Consider the following 25,806-nt stretch of genomic DNA (forward strand, 5'->3'; position numbering starts at 1 on the left):
CGTGCTAAAATGGTAGTTCTTAGAAAAACTTTATTTAATGAATTCATAAACCTTATTCCTACAGTCATAACACTTAAAATGAAAGAAATATTGATGTAATCTAATGCGATCAGTCCAAATATATCAGCATGTTGAGGACAAAAGCATGAGAAAGGAGTTAGGTGGGGCTTTATAACAACTACCGTCTCCTTCCTTTGAACCTCTTTTGGATTTCTTATTTTTTATTTTTGGTTTTTGGTATGATCTTCTTTTGTTTGGAAAGCTGATCTGGAGCTGCTGCTTGATCGAGTGAATGATCTGATAGAATTTCGTATTGATGCTGTTCTACAAGAAATGAGCAGTGTGCCACTTTGTGAACTGCCAGAAGATGAACCACTTACCTGTGAGGAATTTCTCCAAATGACGAAGGTTATGAGACTTACTCTTCTAAAAATATGTTTAGTTACTCTACATTGAAGTATGTGCTTGCTGAGTGAGTATGACATGACATGAACACTGCACTAATGATTTAAATTACTGAAGTAATTTGATAATGAGTGACTAAAAATGTCCCAGTTTTCTGAGAGTGACATGTTTAAAAGGCACAAATGTAGGAAATGCAAGCTGTTTTAGTTATGAGGTGGCTTGTTGAGCTTCCAGTGTCAGACATGCTATGGTAGTCACTCCTTGTCCTGTTTTTTACCAATAAACTTAATTTGAAGATCCTCCATTCACCCTTTTTCCTCTCACTGTCTTCGAGGTCTGACACTTGTCATGATATGGCACCTTTAAATCTTCTTTGAATCAAGAAGGGCTGGAGGTGCCTGTGAACATGCTTTGGCTGACCGGAGGGGTCAGCTCTCAACTGCCCTGGAGAGCAATACTGTGGAGATGGTTGGGAATTTGCAGGGTTTTTTTTAATCCCCATGGCCTCCTGAGCTGATCGGGATAGAGCGGGCCAGTGCACAGGCAAACCTTATCCCTGAGACACTGAAAGAGTAGCTCTATGGGGGATCCTTGGAAAGACTTCATTCCCCACAGCAGGGTATCAGTTAACCCAATCATATTCAAGTTTTTAGTTTTCACATGTAATAGGCAAGTGAAAACAAGTATTGCTGGTTAAATCACAGTGAACTCTGGAATGAGGTGTTAGAATTACTTGTAGAATTTAGAATTGAAAACAAAGAACAAATTAATTTTTAACTGAAGTTCCATGGGCTTTCAGTTCCAGGGTTTCTCTTAAAACAACTAACCAAATTGTTTAACCGTTCTCACTGAGCTAGTTCTTATATCCATAAGTAGTAGCAGTGACGTCTTGTGACTACTCACGTAAGTGTTAGCATGGTCAGATTTCCATGATTCTTAAAGCAGTAAGACACAGCAAGCAGTGCATTTCTAGACAGTTGTGTAATATAATTTCAGTGAAAGACCCTGTGAGAAGTTCAGTAATTATACCTGAATGCTCTCCCTTCAGGATGTAAGGGATGTAGGATGTAACCGATTGGTGGAGGAGTGTAGTTTAAAGTCCCCAATGCGTGCAGTGGTCAGTGATACAAAGGTAATGGGCATCCACAATCTGTAAATTTGAAATATTTTGAGTACAACTCTAACTTGGATCTAGATAGCTAGCAATAATTGGGAAAACAGAAAAGAAAATGTCTAGGGCTGGATAAAGAATTGGAGTGCTGCTGTGACAACCCTAAATATGGGGATTCTAGTAGGTACATTGATGCAAATATACCTATAGTACTGAAAACAGTCCTGAAAGAATAACTTCTAAACAGGAGCAAGTGGCAAAGTAAGGACTTGTCTAAACTGAAAAGTTGAACTGCTTAACTATACCAGCATAGTGAGTGATACAACTCTGTGTTGCGGATGTACTTGAACTAGGATAAAGATGCATTACACTGTTCTAGTTTATTCCCATAAGGGAAAGAAATAAGTTTTGCCTTTATACTGGAATAACTGCGTCCCCACTAGGGGTTGTGCTGGCATAATTTACTGGTTTTTTTTAAAAAAAAAGTCACAACCTTAATTTAATAGTTGCAGTGGTACAACAATGTGCAGACCAAGCCTAAGTCACAATTGGAAGTGATCTTAATGGAAGCATAGTATATTACATGTATTAGAACACTAAAATGTGCTAAATGCAGAATCTTTCCAGTTATTGATTATATTGAACTAGAATACCTGTTTGTGTGAAACTTCTCAGTGGAATATGAAGTGAAGCCATGGGCCTCCAGTGCACCCAAGAAAGGAGACCATCAGCCTTACTATGTAGTGGGGAGTGTCTTAATACAGTTATAACACATGTAGCAAAAATAAAAGTATTAGAGTTGACCTCTTAAAGATAGATTTTGATTTTTGACAGTCTACTGACAATGGGGAGGCGTGTTATAGGTGCAGTCAATTGCAGATACCTGTAGCAGAGAAGACTAACTTTCTTGAAAGATATTTTGATCTTTTAGACATCAGGTTAGTGATTAGAAAATCAGAATGGAAAGACATCTCATTGGAAATTACTGAAGTAGTCTATCTCATGTGCTGCTTCAGTGCTTCTGCAAAGCTGCATATTCTCTTGATCACAGGTCCAAAATCAGAGGCTGAATTGAAACTTTCTAAAATAGTTTCACTATGTAAAATAACATGACTCCTATTAAAAGTCAAAACTTCTTTGTCTATCAGTTAAACTTGTAAAAAGTTTTTTCAGTATCTCAGTTTTAAGTTTTGGAGCTCTTCCTCACTTTTTTTCCAATGGGAAATTAATAGAAGTGAAAAGGTGGGAACTTCCCCATATTTTTCAATTTAAAATTAAACTTCTGTTTTGAACACTTTCGACCAGCCCTAATAAAATTACAATAAGAATAGACATGTAACTGCTCTGCGTTAATATTTTGTCCCCTTCCCATACTTTCTGTTAACTATTTCACTTTAATCACTGTTGCTCTAAAAAGGTTTTGGTATCCTGCCTGCCAATCTTAACCATGAATGCAGAGCTCACCAGTATTTCACTTGTGACCTGCTGAAAGAATAACATGGAATTGATTAATGCTCCACCTGGACTGACTGACTGATTCAAAATTGGAGAGTTTTTTTTTTTAAGAAAACAAAACAAAACAAATTTGCTAATATAAATGTGCCAGGTTGCATTATGCAGCTTCTTCCCTTTCTCTGTAGCGTTCCTTATGAAAAGTTAGTATTTGGTAGTGAAAATTCTGAGCAAAGTCATGTGACTCATTAAACTAAACAAAATGACCTTGAAAAACACTATTGGTGAGAGAGCCTGATCGTGCCAGACTTGCTATTGCTAACATAATTTTTCAAAATCATGAATCAGGCCCCTTCCCAAAAATCAAGATATTTTAAAAGTAAATTTTGGCTTTCTATGTGCCTTCTGATTTTTTTGAGCTTCTAAATTCATTAAACCTAGAAAGTGTTGTGTTTTTTTTTTTAATAAAAGCTGAGATTCTCATGCAGTACCAGACTCTAGAAATTGATGCTTTAAGAAAAACAAATATCAAAATAATCATGAGATTGCTTCAGTTCATGACACTGCACACTTGATCAACTTTCATACCTTATTCCATGTCTAGCCTTACTGATGGTAGTGGGAGTATTCATAGGATAACATACCACTACAGTTGTTTGTGCCAGCAAAGACCAAAAAAAAAAAATCAGACTCCATAATATTTGATGTATTTATTGATAGGAGTTCTGTGTTCAAGGTGCACAGACTTTGCATTTGAAAAGCTCATTGGTGGAAGAAGCAGCCAATGAGCTGATAAACATGTTACTGGACACAGAGGTGCATTCCAAAGGAGAAGATGTGAAGTCAGTTCTGCTTCCAGTCACTGCTGAAATGAGTGAGGTGAATGAAAGTACAGGTAAGAGGAAACACTTCAAAAGCAGTTTTCTTTGCTTCACACTTAGTTGGGTGTACATGTAGATAAAATATGCTGAGGGCCCAGAGGGCTCATAGTTAATATGGTACTTAGACACTTTCACGTCGACAGATTACAGGCTTGAATCTAGTTTAGAGTGACTGAAAGGTGATACGAAATCTTGCAGCTGCTTTCCTTATGTGAAGTAGGCTAGTGACATCAATCCAACTCACACAGCCAAGTGTCCATGTCACAGAAACTAGCAGTGATAGGCATTATTTGGCCACCACATTTCATAGAGAGAGGACAAGGCTTGACTGGATAGGCAGAAAGATATATCTTCACATTCCCAGGGGTAAATCTACTAGGTCTGTATTTCAGATTTCAGAGTAGCAGCCAAGTTAGTCTGCATCCGCAAAAAGAACAGGAGTACTTGTGGCACCTTAGAGACTAATAAATTTATTAGAGCATAAGCTTTCGTGGGCTACAGCCCACTTCATCGGAGGCATAGAATGGAACATATAGTAAGAAGATATATATATATATATGTATATATACACACACACACATACAGAGAAGGTGGAAGTTGCCATACAAACTGTAAGAGGCTAATTAATTAAGATGAGCTATTATCAACAGGAGAAAAAAACTTCTGATTATCACTACAAAAGTTTTTTTCTCCTGTTGATAATAGCTCATCTTAATTAATTAGCCTCTTACAGTTTGTATGGCAACTTCCACCTTCTCTCTGTGTGTGTATATATATATCTTCTTCCTATATGTTCCATTCTATGCATCCGATGAAGTGGGCTGTAGCCCACGAAAGCTTATGCTCTAATAAATTTGTTAGTCTCTAAGGTGCTACAAGTACTCCTGGTTTTTTTTAGGTCTGTATGTAGTATAGAATTTAGTCTTCAGGTCACTGTAAACTGCAAAGTGGACAAGACATTATGGGAATCCACTCTCTTACACTTCTTTATGAAGATGGTATTAAAAATTGTTAATTTCTAGACATGTAATTGCATTCATGTTTCTCTCCTTGGTTTATTAAATTATGTTCTAAATTGCTGTAATTTTATTGATCTGCTTTTAACAACAGAGGAGGAAGGGAGAAAGGAGAAACTGGCAGCCTCTCATACAGCAAATCAGATTATGGCTGGGATGTCTCCTCCTTTAACAAAGAAGAAGAGAAAGGAGATGGAAATGTTAGAGGAAGAAGCCCAAGAACTGCTTACCCACTTCAATCACCGCAATATTGATGCCCTTTTGAAGGTCACTCGGAACACTCTGGAGACCATACGCAAGCGCATTCATGCCTCTTCTGCGATCAACTTCTTAGGTAGCCGTAGGTTCTACTACTTTACATTTTAATTAGTATGCTGAAAAGAACAATTAGACATGGTATCCTACTACCATGCTAAACCAGGGCCAGATCTTCAAAGGAGGGTGGAATAGGTGAACAAGCAATTTTGTGGGCTGGCTTGTTACACCACAGTTGCCTGCGTTGTACATTTCCCAGGGAATTTTCCCCCATAAGATGAATCCCCAGCTACTGGTGGGTTATGTTTGTTATGGAAAAACTAAATATAAGTATTTTGGGGCCAGATGTATGAAAGTAGGTGTAGCCTTGTGCATGCATAGGGTGACCAGACTTTGTAACTGAAAAGCTGGGACACTGTAGCCTGTTGGGTCTTGAAGTTTGTATAGAGAGGTTTTGGCGCTACAGGTATCAACTCCCTCTGCTTCTTCGCTGACGAGCTGCCACAGACAGACACGGGTCTTTTAGGATGTGTTCATGTATCACGAGAGAGGACACAAATCCAGTTTATTGTCTTGGCAGCCCACCTTTAATGACATAAATAAAATTAGAGGCTTCCATCTTTCATTTAAGTTGCATCTGCAATTTTGTGCACCACAATATTTGAGTATTCAAAAATTCATATCCTGTTTAATGTACAAATTTGTATTTGAGTGCACAAATCAGATTACTTGCTGATAGTTTTGTTCAAATGTTCATACAGCAATCAGCTTTTATGGTGGGGGAGGAGTGCATAAAGTAATGGCATAGAGTTTAGAGGATATTTGTATTGCTGTTGACTTCACAGTCTTCTAATGCAGCTTCAGTTATGAAATAAACAGCTGGAATAAGTGTTCCCCCTAAACAGTACTAAGTTCAATATCCACCAGTATGCTGTATTTAAAAAAAGCTGTAGATGGTGAAAGCAGATCACTGTAAATTGGTTTAGTTTCATATCTATGGACAAAATAAAGAATACTGTACAGGTTTTTAAAACTGTATTTATAACAATCAGTTTTGTTCTTCCTTTAGACAGTGACAGTGTTTCTAAGCAAAAACAGAGTGCTCAGCCTATTTTTCGGACTAGCATTAACCTGTCTATCCCAAATATCGTTATGATGCCAGCTTTGGATGAGGTACAGCAAACACTTAATAAAGCTGTGGAGAGTATTGTCAGTGTCATGAAGGGAGTTGGGCAGTGGAGTAAAGAGAGAATGTCTAAGGTTTGTCTTCAGTAGACTTCCTTTAAAAATATATTTAAAAATCCTGCTCTTGAAAAATTTCTGACAGAAAATAAATATGATCATTCTACTTCCTACACAGAAAAAAATGCTAGAAAGAAAAATAGCTGCTTTGCGGCGCAGTAGCGAAGACAGTGATTCTGATGATGGAATGAGAGAGACTGGCATCAAAAATGCTCAGGGTAATTAACTTTATAATATCACTGCCTCAGATTTAGATGTAAATGTTGTCTCTCCTTCTGTATGTGTTCCAGGATATGGATAACTACTTGGATATGAAGATGATATCACTCAGAATTCACTAATCGTATATCACCTTTGAGGCCAAATTTGTGGTGCATGAGCGGAAGAGGGTGCAAATACAGTGAGGGGCTGGGCACAATCCCTGTGCTTGCTATCCTGGTATATGAGGACTAGGAGGGTCTAGGGGTCATACGTGACCTCCCATGGAGATAGATGGGGACAGTCTTTTGCTACATCTGAGTTACTTGAACTGGCTTAAGGAGAGTGCTAACTGTACCCTGCTAACAGTGTTGCAGCCCTGGCTTTGTGATGTTTAGCCCTCACAGTACCTTCACAGGAATTCTGGCTGAGGAAGCCAAAATGTTTGCGGGGACTCCACTATGGTCGGATGTTTCCATGATCATTCCAATGTGCACTGTGGCTTCACAGCCACAATATAGTTTTTAGACCTGCACTTAACTTACCCCTTTAGAATGTTACTTTACACCAAAAGCAGAGTGCTCTTACATTTCATATAAGAAAATGTATTGCAGAAGTGATTGTAGTGATCACAGAGAAGCGGCTCTAATGGTTTCAGGAGAGGGTGTGATAGGGACTCTTAAAGACAAAGTTTATTTTGTGCAGCCACTTACATTCAGATAGCTAAATGATTAAGAACACATTTTAAGGTGGTGTCTACTTCCTGGGTAGTGATTTATAGTAGTGTTGGAGTAAATTTGAATTTAAGCCAAATTCATCATATGTATCTATTTATCTTGGGTACTTACATAGTCCCTATTAGTGTAGTATCTGAATGCCTCAAGCCTGCTAATATATTTATCCTCACATCACCCTGGTAAGATAGGGAAGTGCTAGTACTCCTGTTTTACAGATGGTGAACTGAGGGTCAGAGTTTAAGGGACTAGCCCAGAGTTGCCACAGGAAGTCTGTGGGGGAGCAGGGACTTGAAGCCACGTTTCCCAAGTCCTAGGCTAGCACCTCAATCACTGGACCACCCTTGAAGTAATACTTAAGCACACATAATGCTAATTTAATGACAGGTTTCAGAGTAACAGCCGTGTTAGTCTGTATTCGCAAAAAGAAAAGGAGTACTTGTGGCACCTTAGAGACTAACCAATTTATCTGAGCATAAGCTTTCGTGAGCTACAGCTCACTTCATCGGATGCATACTGTGGAAAGTGTAGAAGATCTTTTATACACACAAAGCATGAAAAAATACATCCCCCCACCCCACTCTCCTGCTGGCAATAGCTTATCTAAAGTGACCACTCTCCTTACAATGTGTATGATAATCAAGGTGGGCCATTTCCAGCACAAATCCAGGGTTTAACAAGAACGTCTGGGGTGGGGGGGGTGGGGAGGGTTAGGAAAAAACAAGGGGAAATAGGTTACCTTGCATAATGACTTAGCCACTCCCAGTCTTTATTCAAGCCTAAGTTAATTGTATCCAATTTGCAAATGAATTCCAATTCAACAGTTTCTCGCTGGAGTCTGGATTTGAAGTTTTTTTGTTGAAGAATTGCAACTTTCGTGTCTGGAAATGGCCCACCTTGATTATCATATACATTGTAAGGAGAGTGGTCACTTTAGATAAGCTATTACCAGCAGGAGAGTGGGTTTGTGTGTGTGTGTGGAGGGGGGGGGGGAGAAAACCTGGATTTGTGCTGGAAATGGCCCAACTTGATTATCATACACATTGTAAGGAGAGTGATCACTTTAGATAAGCTATTGCCAGCAGGAGAGTGGGGTGGGGGGGATGTATTTTTTCATGCTTTGTGTGTATAAAAGATCTTCTACACTTTCCACAGTATGCATCCGATGAAGTGAGCTGTAGCTCACGAAAGCTTACGCTCAAATAAATTGGTTAGTCTCTAAGGTGCCACAAGTACTCCTTTTCTTAATGCTAATTTAGTACTTCAATTTCTTCGGCTATAGGATGGAGAGGGTGCCTTTTAGGGATCCCCTTTTCATTAATATCAATATACCTGAATGGTGGCCCACCTCCCTCTGCTTGAGATGATATGACTTTATCTTCCTCCAGAGCTGGTTGATGCTGCTTCCAAATGCCACATTTTTTGGCTTAGTCACTCTAAGTGATGTACATGGTATAAACTCCTTGAAAGAAAGAAAAACAGGGATTGTTTGAGTGAGACCGAAACAGATTGCACTGCCCTACTCTGTGCTGGGGAGCTTGAAGTGAAGGTTGCTATTTGGTGACAAGGATTGTCTCTTCAGTAGGTGTCTTTGGTGAAGAATGGCTTTGTATCAGCCACTCTTGGAATTAACTATACTCTCTTGATGGATTAAAATATTAAGACTTAGAGGGAATACCTATTGAGAGACCATGTGTCTTCAACTTGGGAGTTTTGTTGAACTGAAAATTATAACATTTTCTTAAATTGGTCTTTACAAATACTTTAATGGCTCTGTCCTTTTAGATATGACCTCAGAAGTAGCAACTGCAAACGTGCCTGCTCCAGTGCAAAACAGTAACTACTATAAGAGTGTTTCTGAGAACAAGGAAATTATTAAATTGGTCTCTGTACTTAGTACTGTCCTCAGTTCTACCAAAAAGGTAAGTGAGCAGGGTTATGGTTGAATCTTACGATCTATGACAATGTCCTTATGCCATGCAATATAGGGAACATACAACACTGGGCTAATGCATATAGGATGGTGACATGCTTATAAAAATTGCTTAATAAGAGCAAGATAAACTGTGATGGTGGAGAGAGAACATTTGTAGTTGCAAAGTTGCATCATGTCTAGAAAGGGTAACTTTGAACAGTAAAAAAGCACACAGCTCTGAAAGGTTTATGGGAGTGCAAGCTTATTGTTTAACATAAAACTGAAAATTTATAACAAGTCCATAAGGTGTGAATTACCCCACTGGACACATCTGAAAGACTGTAGCTAGTACATCTTAATGATCTATGACAGAATTAGGGGGTAATTTTTCACTAGTGACCAAGACACTTGCTACAGAAATGTATTGGTGAGAAGGCTGAGGTTTGAGAAATGTATTGGTGAGAAGTATTGAGGTTGCAGGAACAAACCATCCCGATGGTAGTAAATAGTAAATATGGTGGGCGACCAGCTTGGCTTAACAGTGAAATCCTTGCTGATCTTAAACACAAAAAAGAAGCTTACAAGAAGTGGAAGATTGGTCAAGTGACCAGGGAGGAGTATAAAAACATTGCTCAGGCATGCAGGAGCGAAATCAGGAAGACCAAATCACACTTGGAGTTGCAGCTAGCAAGGGATGTTAAGAGTAACAAGAAGGGTTTCTTCAGATATGTTAACAACAAGAAGAAGGTCAAGGAAAGTGTGGGCCCCCTACTGAATGAGGAAGGCAACCTAGTGACAGAGGATGTGGAAAAAGCTAATGTACTCAGTGCTTTTTTTGCCTCTGTCTTCACGAACAAGGTCAGCTCCCAGACTACTGCACTGGGCAGCACAGCATGGGGAGGAGGTGACCAGCCCTCTGTGGAGAAAGAAGTGGTTCAGGACTATTTAGAAAAGCTGGACAAGCACAAGTCCATGGGGCCGGATGCGCTGCATCCGAGAGTGCTAAAGGAGTTGGCAGATGTGATTGCAGAGCCATTGGCCATTACCTTTGAAAACTCCTGGCGATCGGGGGAGGCCCCGGATGACTGGAAAAAGGCTAATGTAGTGCCCATCTTTTAAAAAGGGAAGGAGGAGGATCCTGGGAACTACAGGCCAGTCAGCCTCAGCCCAGTTCCTGGAAAAATCATGGAGCAGGTCCTCAAGGAATCAATTCTGAAGCACTTAGAGGAGAGGAAAGTGATCAGGAACAGTCAGCATGGATTCACCAAGGGCAAGTCATGTCTGACTAACCTAATTGCTTTCTACGATGAGATAACTTGCTCTGTGGATGAGGGGAAAGCAGTGGACGTGTTATTCCTTGACTTTAGCAAAGCTTTTGATACGGTCTCCCACAGTATTCCTGCCAGCAAGTTAAAGAAGTATGAGCTGGATGAATGGACTGTAAGGTGGGTAGAAAGTTGGCTAGATTGTCGGGCTCAACGGGTAGTGATCAATGGCTCCATGTCTAGTTGGCAGCCGGTATCAAGCAGAGTGCCCCAAGGGTCAGTCCTGGGGCCGGTTTTATTCAATATCTTCATTAACGATCTGGAGGATGGCATGGATTGCACCCTCAGCAAGTTTGCAGATGACACTAAACTGGGAAGAGAGGTAGATATGCTGGAGGGTAGAGATAGGATACAGAGGGACCTAGACAAATTAGAGGATTGGGCCAAAAGAAATCTGATGAGGTTCAACAAAGACAAGTGCAGAGTCCTGCACGTAGGCTGGAAGAATCCCATGCACTGCTACAGACTAGGGATTGAGCGGCTTGGCAGCAGTTCTGCAGAAAAGGACCGAGGGGTTACAGTGGACAAGAAGGTGGATATGAGTCAACAGTGTGCCCTTGTTGCCAAGAAGGCTAACGGGATTTTGGGCTGTATAAGTAGGCGCATTGCCAGCGGATCGAGGGACGTGATCGTTCCCCTCTGTTTGGCATTGGTGAGGCCTCATCTGGAATACTGTGTCCAGTTTTGGGCCCCACACTACAAGAAGGATGTGGAAGAATTGCAAAGAGTCCAGCAAAGGGCAACAAAAATGATTAGGGGGCTGGAGCACATGATTTATGAGGAGATGCTGAAGGAACTGGGATTATTTAGTCTGCAGTAGAGAAGAATGAGGTGGGATTTGATAGCTGCTTTCAACTACCTGAAAGGGGGTTCCAAAGAGGATGGATCTAGACTGTTCTCAGTGGTAGCAGATGACAGAATGAGGAGTAATGGTCTCCAGTTGCAGTGGGGGAGGTTTAGGTTGGATATTGGGAAACACTTTTTCACTAGGAGGGTGGTGAAGCACTGGAATGCGTTACCTAGGGAGGTGGTGGAATCTCCATCCTTCGAGGTTTTTACGGTCAGGCTTGACAAAGCCCTGGCTGGGATGATTTAGTTGGGGATTGATCCTGCTTTGAGCAGGGGGTTGGACTAGATGACCTCCTGAGGTTCCTTCCAACCCAGATATTCTATGATTCTAAGGCAAGATCCTGAGTTCTCAAGTAAAAGTTCTGCCAAAGCTAGTGGGAGATGTGCCTCAGTAGGACTGGTGTATTAAGTCCTTAGATGAAAATGCAGCTGCTGCCTCTGCAGCTGTGGAGGGGGGCATAGATGTTCTGCTGGCTGAGGTGCAGTGGTCTGGCTGTGGGGAGATAATCCTATGGGTGTACATTTCTTGCATGCTATGGTGTTCATGGTCTGAAAGGGGTGGGCCATAGACCCAGAGACTATTGTTGTAGGGGCCACGAGTGTCTGCTGGGCCTACTCACAACCACTGGCTTTTGAAGGTGCTCTGCAGCCTGGGAATGGTGATTTACCTTGCTCCACCTTGTATCTGCTCAGAACCCGGCTCATCATTTAGGGTTGGTAGCTGCATTAAAGATTTGGCCAGAAATGTATACATTCATGAATGGAATGAAGGGCTCACATGAGAATGTGCATGTCACAGCACATCATCAGTGTGCAAAAGGCCTAAACACTGTTCTGCCTAACTTAGAAGTGGACACTACTGCCGTCTGGATCAAATAGCAATATCCAGCACATGACACTGGTAGAAATCCAGGATAGTGGTTATTTCCTCAGAGGTGAGTAAATATATAAACCCCAAAGTAATGTTTATTTCTCATTATTCAGAAGTTGCCAAATGGAAGTGGGTTACTGGAAAGTGCCAAAGGCAATATAAAAAAATAGATTGCAAACTAATTGGGCACACTTTTGTCTCCAAGCTCCTCTTGGCTATGGGAAGAGAGGGTGGAATAAGCACAGCAATGGGAATGGGACATAATTCTATTCCCTGCTCAGACACTGACTCCATGTGTGAACCTGGGTCAATTCAATTTACTACTGTGCTTCAGTTTCTCCAGTTATAAAAACTCTCCCTGGCATGCTGAGGCCCAGCTGAACTGAGTTTATGTTCAGACAGTACTGTAAATATACAGTATATAAAAGTTAAGTATTAAGGCCAGTTTGACAATTATGGGGGACATATTGGCACACTCATCCTCAGTGGGGGTTTGAGAGGAGAAGGAGATGTTAAATAAAAAATAATCCAAGCAGAAGAGAAAATGCCTCTTCTATTTGAATTCTTGCCACCAGACCGACTAAGACATTGCACCTTTTAACCTAAAGGGACAATATTACTTTCACTGATTTGTAGTTGAGGTTGCATACCAGTCACTGAGGGGAGGTTTTAGTACTAAATGATCTAACAGATACATGGTGACTTGTTCAGCCATATTCAGTATGTTTCATTGTTGTTTTTTGTATCTGAATAGATATTGCATTCTAGCAGGATTTGCTTAACTTAAATATTTCAACACCCTCCTGTTTGGTACTGAAATGCAGCTTACCCCACCATTTACTTCAACTGAACTTGAACCAGCATCTGAAATATCTGAGAAATTACTTGTTCGCAACTGCTCACTGAGAAACTTCCTTTGACCTTGTAATTTATTCCAGGAGGTTCTTACAGCTCTGGAGCGTTTCAAATGTTATGACCACATCTGGCAAAGGAAGAAGGAGGAAACCATCAATAAGTTCATAACAGGAAACCCTTTACTCTCTGAATTTGAGTCCCAGATCCTCCATTTCAGAGACTTGGAGCTGGAGATAAACTCAGAACCTGAATACATCTGTGTGGGAGTTATGGCACTATATACTGGTACAGTGGTCAGCTCAAGCATTTTGTAGAACAAATGTTATACTTTCTCACTCTGACCTTTATCATTAATGCATATTGAAACAATTGAGACTATTGCCTTAAAATTCACTTTTTAAATTCTCCCCATGATTATACCTCTGAGACCCATAAAAAGATTCTGTTGAGGGACAGTATCTTAAGCTTATAGCCAGGTTTCTGTGATAAGATCTACTTTTACCCTTCATGCTTAGATCTGAAGCATGAATTATCTGTGTCAAAATGTTACTACTGTTTGGAAGGAGTCACATGCATTTACTTATATTTAGAGTCAATTCATGAAATTGTTTCAAAGTTATTGTGCGGGGTGGGGGGGGGGAAGCTACTTGGTATGCTCAGAACTCATTGGGGGCATGGCTACAAGGGGTGGGTATAGTTGCCCTAGCAGAGGGAGACATTCTGTTGCAGGGGATAAAGTGGAGTGAGGGTGTGTGAAGTAATCACATTAGTCAGTATGTGGACGGAACCAAGACTCAGCTGGCATGCCTTTCCCCTTCCTGCACATTCCCTGCCCACCTGTGCAGCATGGGGACTAATGGCCCTGCAGAGGGAGGGAAGAGCCTCATTCTGTGACCCACAAAACAGGTAACATGCTCATGGGAATAAGAGGGCTCCCTGCATAGGCACATATGACAGGTCAAAATAATAAATGTCACACTTTGCATAGGTAATAGAAGGACCTACAAGCAATATCCTATATTAAAGAGGATAATTTAAACCAATCCTATACATTGTCACTAATACATATTCATCATTGAAGCCAGAGCAGTTTCATGTCCTTGATTTAGATCTTGCTTTGAAAGGTTTTACTCCAGCATAGCAGAAATAAGCATTGGGACCTTAATTTTCCCCATTGAGATTGGAAATTTGTGCCCATTAAATCAAATGTCAAAGCTCCTACAAGTTAAATGAGTAGTTTTGGTATCATTTGTTTTTTAAAGATTTCACTTAACTCCCCCCTCCCCGAATTATTCTAAAATTATTTAAATGATAACTGTCCCGTCATGTTTTTATTTAACCTGATAGTTCAGTGAATAAAGTTGGAGTGAGGACAACTAAACTGATGAACAAGATAATACATGTGTAGTGTGAGTGCTCACAATTGTGTAAAATAGAAATTAATTAAAGAGCCAAATTATGGCTCCTTCTGTGTGAATTCACAGCCGGGGAAGCATCCATCCAAAGCATTCCAATACAGGAATCAGTCATCATTCAGCTGCACCCTGGTTGGGGTGGCACTTGAGCTATGAACAGTATTATGTACCCCAAAAAGGGTGATGGATGGGTTCTATGCGTGGTTTTTCCCTCACCATATGCACACTTCTACCTGGAGGCTAGAACTAAGGGAGTGCACTTACAGAGGGGCTGAGCATTGGTATAACAGCACTTGTGAAAATAGGACCCTGAAATGCTTGTAGAGGTACAGTCCTTGCCACTCTTCAGCATGCTCCCTCCAGCATCTCTGAAGACATTACATAAACTGCCTTCTATAAGCATATTGGCTCCAACCACTGAAGCTCAGTGGCTCAAGGACCCTTGTCCAGCATCCTTATGGCACTGAGAGGCAAAAAGAGGTCCTCAGTAATTAGATTGTTTTAAGATTAAATTGAAATGACCATTCTGACAAAATTTACATTGCTTTTTGCCAAATCTCTTAACTCCATAAACACGAGAATAAAACACATATGTAACAGTCATCTGAAAACAAAATCAATGTTTATATTTGAAAAAGTACTGACAATTTAACAAGATGCTTGTGTGTATAAAGCCTGTGTTTGGGGAAATTATCTAAAATGACTTGTTGTCTGTTTTCTAGCTGACCTGAAGCTAGCACTGGCTGCAGAAACCAAGGCTTGGATGATTGAGTTGGGGCGTCACTGTAACAAGAAATACAGAAGAGAGATGGAAAACATTTTCACATTTGTAGAGGAAATCGGCAAGAAACTGAATCGACAAATTAAGGATTTGGATGACATAAGAATAGCTATGACTGCATTAAAAGAGATTAGAGAGCAACAAATCCCCATAGACTTCCAAGTGGTACCAATTGAGGTAATCAAAAGGGGATAAGTGTGTGTTTACTTCTGGTGTGTATAGAACACTGTCTTGCAGTGTAAATTTTGAAAATGTGATGAGTCTGTCTGTCTGTCTGTCTGTCTGTCTATCTATCTATCTATCTATCTATCTATCTTAGTGCTAATATGAGCTAATTAGTTAAATAATAAAATGAGTCTGGTCCTGAAAGTCCTTCATGTGCAGAACTCCCATTAGGGCAAATGTAAACTCAATGAGCCAAGAGGCAGGATATAGGCATGACTTGCCATAGCAGCAGAGAGAAATGGAGAGGCTCAGGCAAGTGGAATTCTCAAATGAGAATTACTAAGGCAGTTGACAAGAAGGCTGTTGCCCTTGGGTGCTGCAGAGGCCAAAGCGTATGGGGACACAAAGGAGGTGACTGTTAGATGAATAACCAGAGATCTTTGGAGTCTGGTAGAACAAGTTCATGCAGGCTTAAATGTGTACTGTATAGGGAGGGTATCCTGCAGATCTAAGTCAAGAAGGAAGACAGAGGTGGAGTTTTGCCTGAGGATGTACATCTTACTGAGGACAAGTACTTGATAGAGAAAAGCGTTCCTGACTCTTGGGAGAATCACAGGTTCTCCTGATCAAGACAGAAGATTCAAAGAATATGCTGTAATTTTAAAGAAAATACGCATTTCCTATTTGAATGTTTCACCATTAAAGCATGACCTTATCCCAGTGCAGTTTTGTACAGTGTGGCTTATTGATGGCTACACCTCAAATAGAAGCTTCTGGCTTAAATTCCCAATCAGCAACCAACTATTTTGTGCTTCTGTTGTGCCTGCCTTTTGAATTCTTAGCTCTTTAGTTTAGCCTAGTGCATATTTTCTACTTACCAGAGATACTAGCAAGTCTACTCTTTTAGCTTGGATATATATAAGGGGTACATTTGCTGATGAAATGCTTGATTAGGACAACTGTTTTTCAATGTCAGTTTTCTCTAGAATAAACTTCAGCAATTTCTGAAGTGCAGTTTATAGCTGTAATTAAGGAAATAATGTGCTAATGTGCTCCAAATATGAGTTGTGGACTGAAAATATTGAGTTTCATACATGATACTTTCAGTATCCCTGGAAGCTAGAAAGCATTCATGCGTTTGTTACAGGTGCAAATAACAGACATATCTGTTGATTCACATACCAGTTTTTGGCTAGCTTTGTATCTTGGCATACTCTTCCTTAGGAAAGCTCATATCAAGATTGATTTTTAGTCCATTATTTGGTCTAAATAAAATGTTTTTCTTGGCTGTCATTAGTACAGTACAGTTCCAGTTCCTCTTTCACCCATATTTTTGTTCAGACCAAACAGTTACCCAAAGTTCTTAAAGTTCTAGAATGAAAATATATTAGACCAATTTAATTGGTTTCTGATTACTTTAGCTAGTTGTTGCAATGTAGTATATCAAAACAAAGCATCCGTGATACATATGAAAATTCAGGTACTCAGAGACCACAATACTGGAATCTATAGATGTGGGAGGGGCAGAGTTGGGGGAGCGGGTAATAAAGCAGCTAATATACTTAATTGTCAATTCATACACCTAAGATCTCTGGTAAACCTTGGCTGTGCTGGATTCCCACTGCTCTCAGTGGTAAATGTCTGATATTAGATTTAAGCATGTATGCAAAAGAAGATCTGTTCAAGAGTGTTGCTTATTTTATTGTAAAATGTTTAGCTATTTCTCTCTTCCATGTATTACCGGTGGTAGTGCTGAACATAGTCATTATTGTGGGTCAGTTCTGAAGCATAGCTTTAATTTAATTCTTCTTACCCTTATCACAATGAAAATGAATTTGTAGGTTACATAGGCTCTTGTCATTATAACCAGAAAATAATTTTAGAGCAACAGGTTGAAACACAAACAAACATCCATCAGATCCAGGAGTCGAATGCTGTGAAGAGGAAAAACAGTAGTTTTAATTTCTGTGTGATCATGGATTCCTGAATTTGTTGTTTATGCACAACTATATTAGCACAGCCTTCCTGCTTCTCTAAAAGGCCCTCTGGCACTGTCTTCAGTCTCCCACATTTAAAATCTTGAGGATTTATATATGTATTTGCATAGAATATAGCATGTTCTGTACATGGTGAATATAGATGCAATCATTGTTTTGACAGGAATCCTATGCAATGTTAAACAAATATGAGTTGCTGGTGGCAAAGGAAGAGATGGAGAAGGTGGACACCCTGCGCTATCTCTGGGAGAAGCTTCTGGTCCGGGCAAATGAAGTGCAGAATGAGCTAGTAGCTCTGCAGCCTAACTTCAGGGGAGAACTAATTAGCACTGTGGAGATATTTACTGAAGATTGTAATCAGTACTATGCAGACTACGACAAGGTATTAATCTGTGGAGTGTTTCAAAAGAAAGAAACTTTAAAAAAAAAAAGCATGTAAGTTCTCTGTGTGACCCTTGTAAACCATGTGATTTTCAACTTCATTGCAAAGGGGGCTGTGATCATGAAGCATGAGAGTCAGTTAACTTTTTTTCTGGAGCACGTGGTAGGGGTTGTGATTTTTCAGCAAGGGGAGCTGGGGGCAAATGGGGATGATAGTTCAATGTTACGGAGGCCTGCTCAATACAAGCCGATTGAATAGTGCTTATACTCCAGTGAGTGGGAGGTTTGTCTGGCATGTAGGAGGGTGGAAGCTCCTTGCACCCTCCCAATTTCACTGTTGCAAAGAAGACAGGCAGAGTCAGTCTCCAGTAAACCAGCTCACTAGCATCTGTTCTGTCACTAGTAGAAGGGGATAGTGATGGGTACTTCTTAAAGGTCCTTCCCAACTCATTAAGTATGAAAAGTACTTGAACCCTTCTGTCACCCTTAGTTGTGCCAAGCACCTTTCCCTATGAATGGACATGCTGATCTCTCTGGTACTACTAGATGTGAGTCAGGGTGGCAAAACTCGGTAGTAAAAACTATTAATGAAGTTAACACTTGAACAGACAGTGAAATCATATGTGCCAAATGCTTTATTTTTAACATTGGTGAACAGCATCTTTAACTTTCTTCTTCCAGAATGGACCAATGGCGGTTGGTCTTGAGCCTCAGGAAGCCAGTGACAGGCTTATCATGTTCCAGGTATTCATTCCCAATTAAAAGACTTAATTAAAATGTCATGTAAGTAGCAAAAACATTTCAGTCAGTCAGAATTTAGCAGAATACTTAAATAAATTCCACAAGGCTATATAGTCCACTTAATTTGGCTACTGGGACCAAAGTTTGTTGAAATTTTTTCAACATTAGCTAGCAAAGAATAATAAAAAATTGAATTGCAAAAATGGGTAACATGCATCTTACATACAGAATTTGTATAATAAAACATAATTACTAAGTGCAGGTGTCCTGATTGGAGTCTAATTGTGCTGAGCATACACTTTGATATATCTGTATCTTTGGTCTCACTTTTTAATGCTCACTCCACATCACCAGGCTTTTGCCAAATCTTCCCACTTCTTTATATTATGCAACCCTCCCCCAAACATATATACTCTTCGCTACCGTTCTGATAAAATGCTTCCACATGCCTTGGCTAGTTTCCACTCTCATTACAGCAGTTTTCTCTATTTGGCCGCTGCTTCCCATGTTGCTCCCTCAAGTACAGCCAGAGTTCACATGCAAAATGTGGTCTGAGTTGCTAGGAAGGAAAACCTGACTTCCCTATTCAAATCCCTCACTTGAGGATTTGCACTTCAGACCTGAATCCTAGCTTTCAAGGCCTGCAAACCTCATCTATGCCTTTATTTCTTCTCTTCCATATCATAACCAACCTTTCTCACTCTGTGCCACCAAAGATAACAATCTGACTACTTTCTTCAACCCACCCCACTATTCCAGAAACAACCTTCTATCCTACCATGTAGGCTACCACTCGCTTCTTCCATGAGGACTTCCAACACAGGCTCTAGTGAGTGTCCCATTTTTATTTAAACATAACTTTCTAACCATCCTTTGCATCACCTTGTGTCGCTTGCCTGCCTTTTTAGATGATAGATACCTGTGAGCAGGGGCTATGTTTTCTCTTGTAGAGCTCTGAGCATAATACTAGCATTTGCATCTATATATTTTTATTAGAACCGATTTGACAGCCTCTATCGAAAATACATGACCTACACTGGTGGGGAAGAGCTTTTTGGTTTGCCTGTTACCCAGTATCCTCAGCTACTTGAGATCAAGAAGCAGCTGACCCTGCTACAGAAACTTTACAGCCTGTACAACAATGTTATTGACACAGTTAATGGCTACTACGATATCCTCTGGTCAGAAGTTAACATTGCGAAAATAAATAATGAACTTTTGGAGTTTCAGAACAGGTGAGAAAGTGTTGAAGTGTGTTCAGATGGTTAAGCTAGGTGTTTTTACTTGTTGAATAATGGTAGGGATTGCCTTTTACTCATTATACTTAGATAAGCATGTTCTTGCTCTTTAAAATGTAGTTGAAATCTTCCACTCTTCTCTTTTTACTGTCTTCACCAAAGAGGGAGTAGTTTACCAATTGAGGTTAAAGGATTCTTGTACCTTGGGAGTTTTTTCCAAGTAACAAATAATTTCCCTGTGTCTAGAGGGCAAATTTGGAATTGATCATTACTTTTCTCTAGTTGAAAGATGGTTACATTTTTCTGAAATACAAATGGAATAATTTAACTTAACTTTCCACTGCAGAGGACCCCTTCAGTAACCTATGGGGTTGCTGCTGTGTAACCCAATACTTTTCCTATCTAACAGGGGCTGATATACATGTACAGAATTGAAGCTCTTGTCAAACAGGGAATTGAGTGAGTTCAAGACTCAAACCTGGTTATCCTGCACATCCAGGCAGAATACCGCCACTAAGTACCCCATAATCAATAGTATTGGTCAAAAGTTTGGGGAAGGAGAATGTCTGAGAAAATTTAAACTCTTTACCATTTTTGAAATTTGGCAAATGTTGATTGAAAAATAAAAATAACTTAAAAGGAATTCCAGAGTTGTATGTGGTGAAGAAATATTACTGGGATAATAGTTGTTATAATGTAGTAAAGTGGCTCATAGATGGAGTAACAGACCGTGAAAATGTTCATTGTAAGGGTAGTACGATTGTTCAGCTGAACTCCTTAGAACAGGTGTGTAGTCTTCCCTGATCTGCAGCCAATGAAATAGGCTGATGGGGAAAAATACAGGTTCTCCTAAAGCACATGTACAATTACTAAATTCAGGGAACTTAAACTAAACTCTACTTTAACTTCAGAACTATGTTGTGCCATTGCTGTTGCTTTGTTCCCTTAGCTAATTCAGTAACATAAAGGGACATCTGAAATGCTTCAAAAAAGTTAACATTGTATACATGCAGGTGTCGCAAACTTCCTCGCGCTTTAAAGGAATGGCAGGCATTTTTGGATCTAAAGAAGAGAGTTGATGATTTCAATGAGTGCTGCCCTTTACTTGAGCTTATGTCAAATAAGGCCATGATGGCTCGGCACTGGAAGAGGATTACAGATCTCACTGAACACGGCTTTGAGGTGGAAAGCGAGACCTTCAAATTGAGGAATATCATGGAAGCACCTCTGCTGAAATATAAAGAGGAAATAGAGGTATTAGTTAGAGTGGCACAGAAATGAGCAGTTAACACTTTTCAAGGCATTGTAATATCCTTAGTGTGACCTTTTTCATAGTAGTTAAATAGAAGGAATCCATACATCCTTCAAAAAGAAAAGGAGTACTTGTGGCACTTGTGGTACTTCAGTAACTCTCACATACTCAAAACCACACTAAGGTATCCTTTGCAAATACTCACCCCATTCCTGAGGTTTCCCTTGAATTTCTTTTATGACGTAACAAAGCCTTAACATAGCCTGTGCTTCAAAACAGACATCAATCCTGCAAAGACTTAAAGATTGCAGTGGAACCCAGCACAGGAGTTAAAATTTGTACAGATGACTTCCTTTGCAGTAATGAGGCTTTGAAAGATCATTACTGAGCTGGCCATCCTGTCCCTACCACTAGTAGAAATACTGTGGTGAAAGATGATCTTGAGAAACTGTAGATAGGTAGATATCTTTTGTATAGCTACTCAGCCTTTTGTATCCTTAAACTGGAGTTAAACAGCTGGTCTGGCTGCCAGGAATGAGCAGAGTAGCTCTCTACCTTCTCATGTAACTCATCTGTAGAAGAATTGCAGTATCAAAGTTCCTGCCTTTTTTCAGGTGTGTTAATTTTAAGATGAATACGAATAAAGAGGTTTCCATTATTTTTGCACGTGAAAAGTATATCGGTAGTCTTTACACTTACTGATTTATGTTAACCGTCTAGCCTAGCGAATGCTATGGAGACAGAGGATAGTAGAATAGGGATGCTTGAGGCTGAGCTGAAAGAGCTTCTCTTATTAACTGGCTATTTATTTACTAGGATATTTGCATCAGTGCGGTGAAGGAGAGAGACATTGAGCAGAAGCTGAAACAGGTGATTGCTGAGTGGGACAACAAAACTTTCACCTTCGCCAACTTTAAAACTCGTGGTGAGCTGCTCTTGAGAGGAGACAGCACTTCAGAAACGATTGCTAGCATGGAGGATAGCTTGATGGTTTTGGGCTCTCTCTTGAGCAACAGGTAACAGAGGGGATTTATTATTAGCAAAAGACTTTGGCTTGTTAGATAAAGTTGCCCCTTCCAACATAAAAGGAAAAATAAGAAAATAAATACAGAAATACCACTAGTATATTAGTGCTAAACGTTTCCCTATTGGCACAAATGAAGGCCCCATCCTGAAAGCTGCCCTACGCAGGTGGTCAGCTTTGCCCTTGCAGAGTCATATTGATCTCTGCGGGGCTCCATGTAGGTATAAACGCACACCCATGGTACAGGATCAGAACCTAAAGGCTTAACAATTCTTTTAATCTGTGCATGACCCCCTGACTTCCTGGGAACCTAACTGCATGGACTGAGGACCGTATATGGTTCCAAGAACTTCTCATGTATAAACATCTGTACAGTTTACAGGTCACAACTAATCCATGTTAAGTTTCAGGTGTGCTTAGAGTATAAAATGCTATCTCAATGATGTGTGTTAATTTTAAAATTTGAAAGGATAGGGTTCATTGTAGATCTCTGTATAAAGAGAATTGGCTGTTTTCTTTGGATGGAAAACTTGTTTTCTTGTAAACCAGTCTGGATTTCTATATTTTATAACAACTCAACAATATAATGCGAAAAATGATGTAAGAGTCAGGGGAATCTTGGATGACTGGTTGCTAAGGACCTATCAGTTAAGTGAGATTGTGGCTAGATGTTGGTGGCAATCTTGGGGTTTCTGACACTTTTTAATCTGTAATGTAATTAGAGATCACACTAATTACAGATCACTTCCTTATACCACAGATAGCTGTAATAACTTTCATTATGTAAGCTGCTATAGGTAAAAAAAAAAAAAAAAAAAAAGTAAAATCATTGTTGACCCTTCAATGTCCCTAGAGTAGTTCACATTGCCTATATTTCTGTATTCAGGGCTCTTGAAAGATTCTGGATCAAGTCCTGCTTTCCTTACTCACTTGAACATTCCCATTGGAGTCCAGGGATGAGCAGGAATTGACCCTGGAAAAAATGGTGTATAGAAGACCTTAAGTCAGTGTCGCATATTATCATATGGATAGTGGTGGTAGTGAGTGCTGTCCAATTTACACAAGGCATTCATTTTCCTCACTTAGAATGTCATGTGCTTGATAAGGCCAAAACACGCTTTAAAAATCATAGTTTTCTTTTCTAATTGCAGCAACTTTTATGCATTTTTTTTCAGGTACAACACCCCATTCAAGGCGCAGATCCAAAAATGGGTACACTACCTTTCCAACACAACAGACATAATTGAGAACTGGATGACAGTGCAGAACTTGTGGATTTATTTGGAGGCTGTTTTTGTGGGTGGAGACATTGCGAAGCAGCTTCCAAAGGTTTTTGAATAGCTACTTTCTTTTAAATCTACTTTCTAAATACACAACTGAATTAGTTTAAAAATGACTCAGGCATTTTCTATAACTGTAGGTTTCAGCATTCCTGCTTTGCCATCTTCCTACCCTCAGGCCTTTTAAAAATGTGAGCAGTAGGGTAGGGTTTGTAGAGAGAACAGTGTGTAAAGCTGAAATCCATTTTTAAAAAGTACTAGATAGGGGTTTTGAACTATGTTGTGATAATCTTTACTCAGGATCTTAAAATGATTGATATTTGTACTGGTTTTGTTGAAATAAAGGCATACACAAAACCGAATATTAACTTCTTTGAGAAACAAATTTCGGGCCTCACATCTGGTACAAGTATCAGAGGGGTAGTTGTGTTAGTCTGGATCTGTAAAAGTGGCAAAGAGTCCTGTGGCACCTTATAGACTAACAGACGTATTGGAGCATAAGCTTTCGTGGGTGAATACCCACTTTGTCAGATGCCACAGGACTCTTTGCCACATCTGGTACAGTTTACATTGACATGAATTGGGCCCTTGATTACTAGCTTCCTCTCATCATAGATGTCTGCCATATTGTCTTTATTGTGGACAACTAGTAAAGTGATAGATTATATGTATTAATATTGAAAAGAGTGCATGATTATCTGTCTATTGAAAGTAATATTTTTATTTACTTTTTCGATTCATCTTGTGTTACTACAATCAAAATTCACTTTTTGTTTGTACAACTTGTACCACATGTTGCATATTCAAGTTAATTCCAAGTGCAAATCCAATAATTAAGAGCACAGACAATTGCACTTGAACAAACAATTTCATTGTCCTGATGCAAAACAAATGTAACTTTAGCAGTTGCTTCATAAACTTCAGCACAGTAGTTAATGCAGCCATTGATGAAGTCATATAAAAATAGCAAATGATCAAAGTGTGTGCATGTGTGTGTGTGCATGTGTGTGTGTGTGTGTGTGTGTGTGTATATAGATATATATAAATATATAATGTGTTGTATATCCTTTATCATTTAAAAACAGTCTATTCTTAATGTGAAATCAGATTGGATAAAGAATCCATATACCGTCTAAGCTTCTCACTGTTAATTTGTGAGTGAAACTTATCTGAGATGTATTTGCCTGTGGAATAGTCTAAGTCTCATTGTTGGGTTCATACTAAAACTAGACTGAGTATAACATGGAGTGTACAATCGAGAACATTACTGTACTGGTGGGGAGGTAAACTAAATTAGATGACCCAGTAGGTTTTTTCATGTCTAGACTGTTACTTAGTCACTAATATTTGTTACAGGTGTCCACTCATCTTTCAAACTAAGAAGGGCATACACTTCTGGTGGGAGTCTTAACATTTCTCCTAGTTTCTTTAATGTTAAAATTAACATTATTTTTTGGAAAGTAATATAAATCTGGGGTACTCTATTTAAACATGGTTTCAGAGTAGCAGCCATGTTAGTCTGTATTTGCAAAAAGAAAAGGAGTACTTGTGGCTCCTTTTCTTTTTATTTAAACATGATGGATCTAAATGCTGGCAACTGAGCAGTCCTGCTTCCTACCTTGAGGAAGGATGAGGAGGGAAGGGAAACGTTGGGTTCAGTGCCAGACTTGGAAATGAAATGTAAAAGCTTTGACAGAGAATACCTAACTTGTATTACACCTAGCAAAGTTGACATTCTGTGGGGATAGTTGACAAAATCTGAGTGGTCCGAACATTAGTTTTAGCAGCATTCATGAATTCAGAATTATTCTATCTGAATTGAAGATCTCAGTTATGTAGATGACCTGCTTTCCCCTCCTTTCCCCACAGGAAGCCAAGCGTTTCTCTAATATAGATAAATCATGGGTGAAGATCATGACGCGGGCCCATGAGATGCCAAATGTGGTCCAATGCTGTGTTGGAGATGAAACCATGGGGCAGCTTCTGCCACACTTGTTAGAACAGCTTGAAATTTGTCAGAAGTCACTTACAGGGTAAGACTGTTAATAGGGTACAATTCCAAGAAAATGGTGATAAATAGCACAACCACAGGACTAGACAAGAGAATAATTCCTTCAGTGCTTTTCTCTTGCATTGGGCCCAGGGGTGCAGGCTTATTTTCTGTGCATCCATGTAAGGTGAGGGTGCAAGTTAGTCCATAACTTAATTTTGAAGTAAAGGAAGCCTGACATGGAGTTCATTAGCAACACTTTCAACAAATGCATCCAACTTCAGCAAGCTAGAACTGCACTCTTAAATTTTAATTACTATTCTGATTGATCTGTAACCTCCACTGGCTTTGTGCAATGAGATAATCTGTAATTCCAAATGGTAGCATCAAAGCAGAATCTTAACCCATCGGGGCACAGTGGGTCTGAACTGCT

The 25,806-nt window shown here is 39.7% G+C and overlaps 1 protein-coding gene across 1 annotated transcript in view; it reads left to right on the forward strand.

Annotated features, from left to right (window-relative positions):
• DNAH5 (dynein axonemal heavy chain 5) overlaps positions 1-25,806 on the forward strand; it is a 235,436-nt gene that overhangs the window by 67,091 nt on the left and 142,539 nt on the right. Inside the window, exons 17-31 of the mRNA XM_074945024.1 lie at positions 263-408; positions 3,689-3,863; positions 4,960-5,199; positions 6,190-6,380; positions 6,481-6,580; positions 9,080-9,216; positions 13,193-13,394; positions 15,247-15,482; positions 17,631-17,849; positions 18,530-18,592; positions 19,586-19,824; positions 20,841-21,081; positions 21,896-22,095; positions 23,279-23,432; positions 25,253-25,416. Of these exons, the coding sequence (XP_074801125.1) occupies positions 263-408; positions 3,689-3,863; positions 4,960-5,199; positions 6,190-6,380; positions 6,481-6,580; positions 9,080-9,216; positions 13,193-13,394; positions 15,247-15,482; positions 17,631-17,849; positions 18,530-18,592; positions 19,586-19,824; positions 20,841-21,081; positions 21,896-22,095; positions 23,279-23,432; positions 25,253-25,416 (2,707 nt within the window). The remainder of the gene's footprint in view (positions 1-262; positions 409-3,688; positions 3,864-4,959; positions 5,200-6,189; positions 6,381-6,480; positions 6,581-9,079; positions 9,217-13,192; positions 13,395-15,246; positions 15,483-17,630; positions 17,850-18,529; positions 18,593-19,585; positions 19,825-20,840; positions 21,082-21,895; positions 22,096-23,278; positions 23,433-25,252; positions 25,417-25,806) is intronic.

The sequence above is a fragment of the Natator depressus genome, chromosome 2 (assembly GCF_965152275.1).
Source record: "Natator depressus isolate rNatDep1 chromosome 2, rNatDep2.hap1, whole genome shotgun sequence".
Lineage (NCBI taxonomy): Eukaryota > Metazoa > Chordata > Testudines > Cheloniidae > Natator > Natator depressus.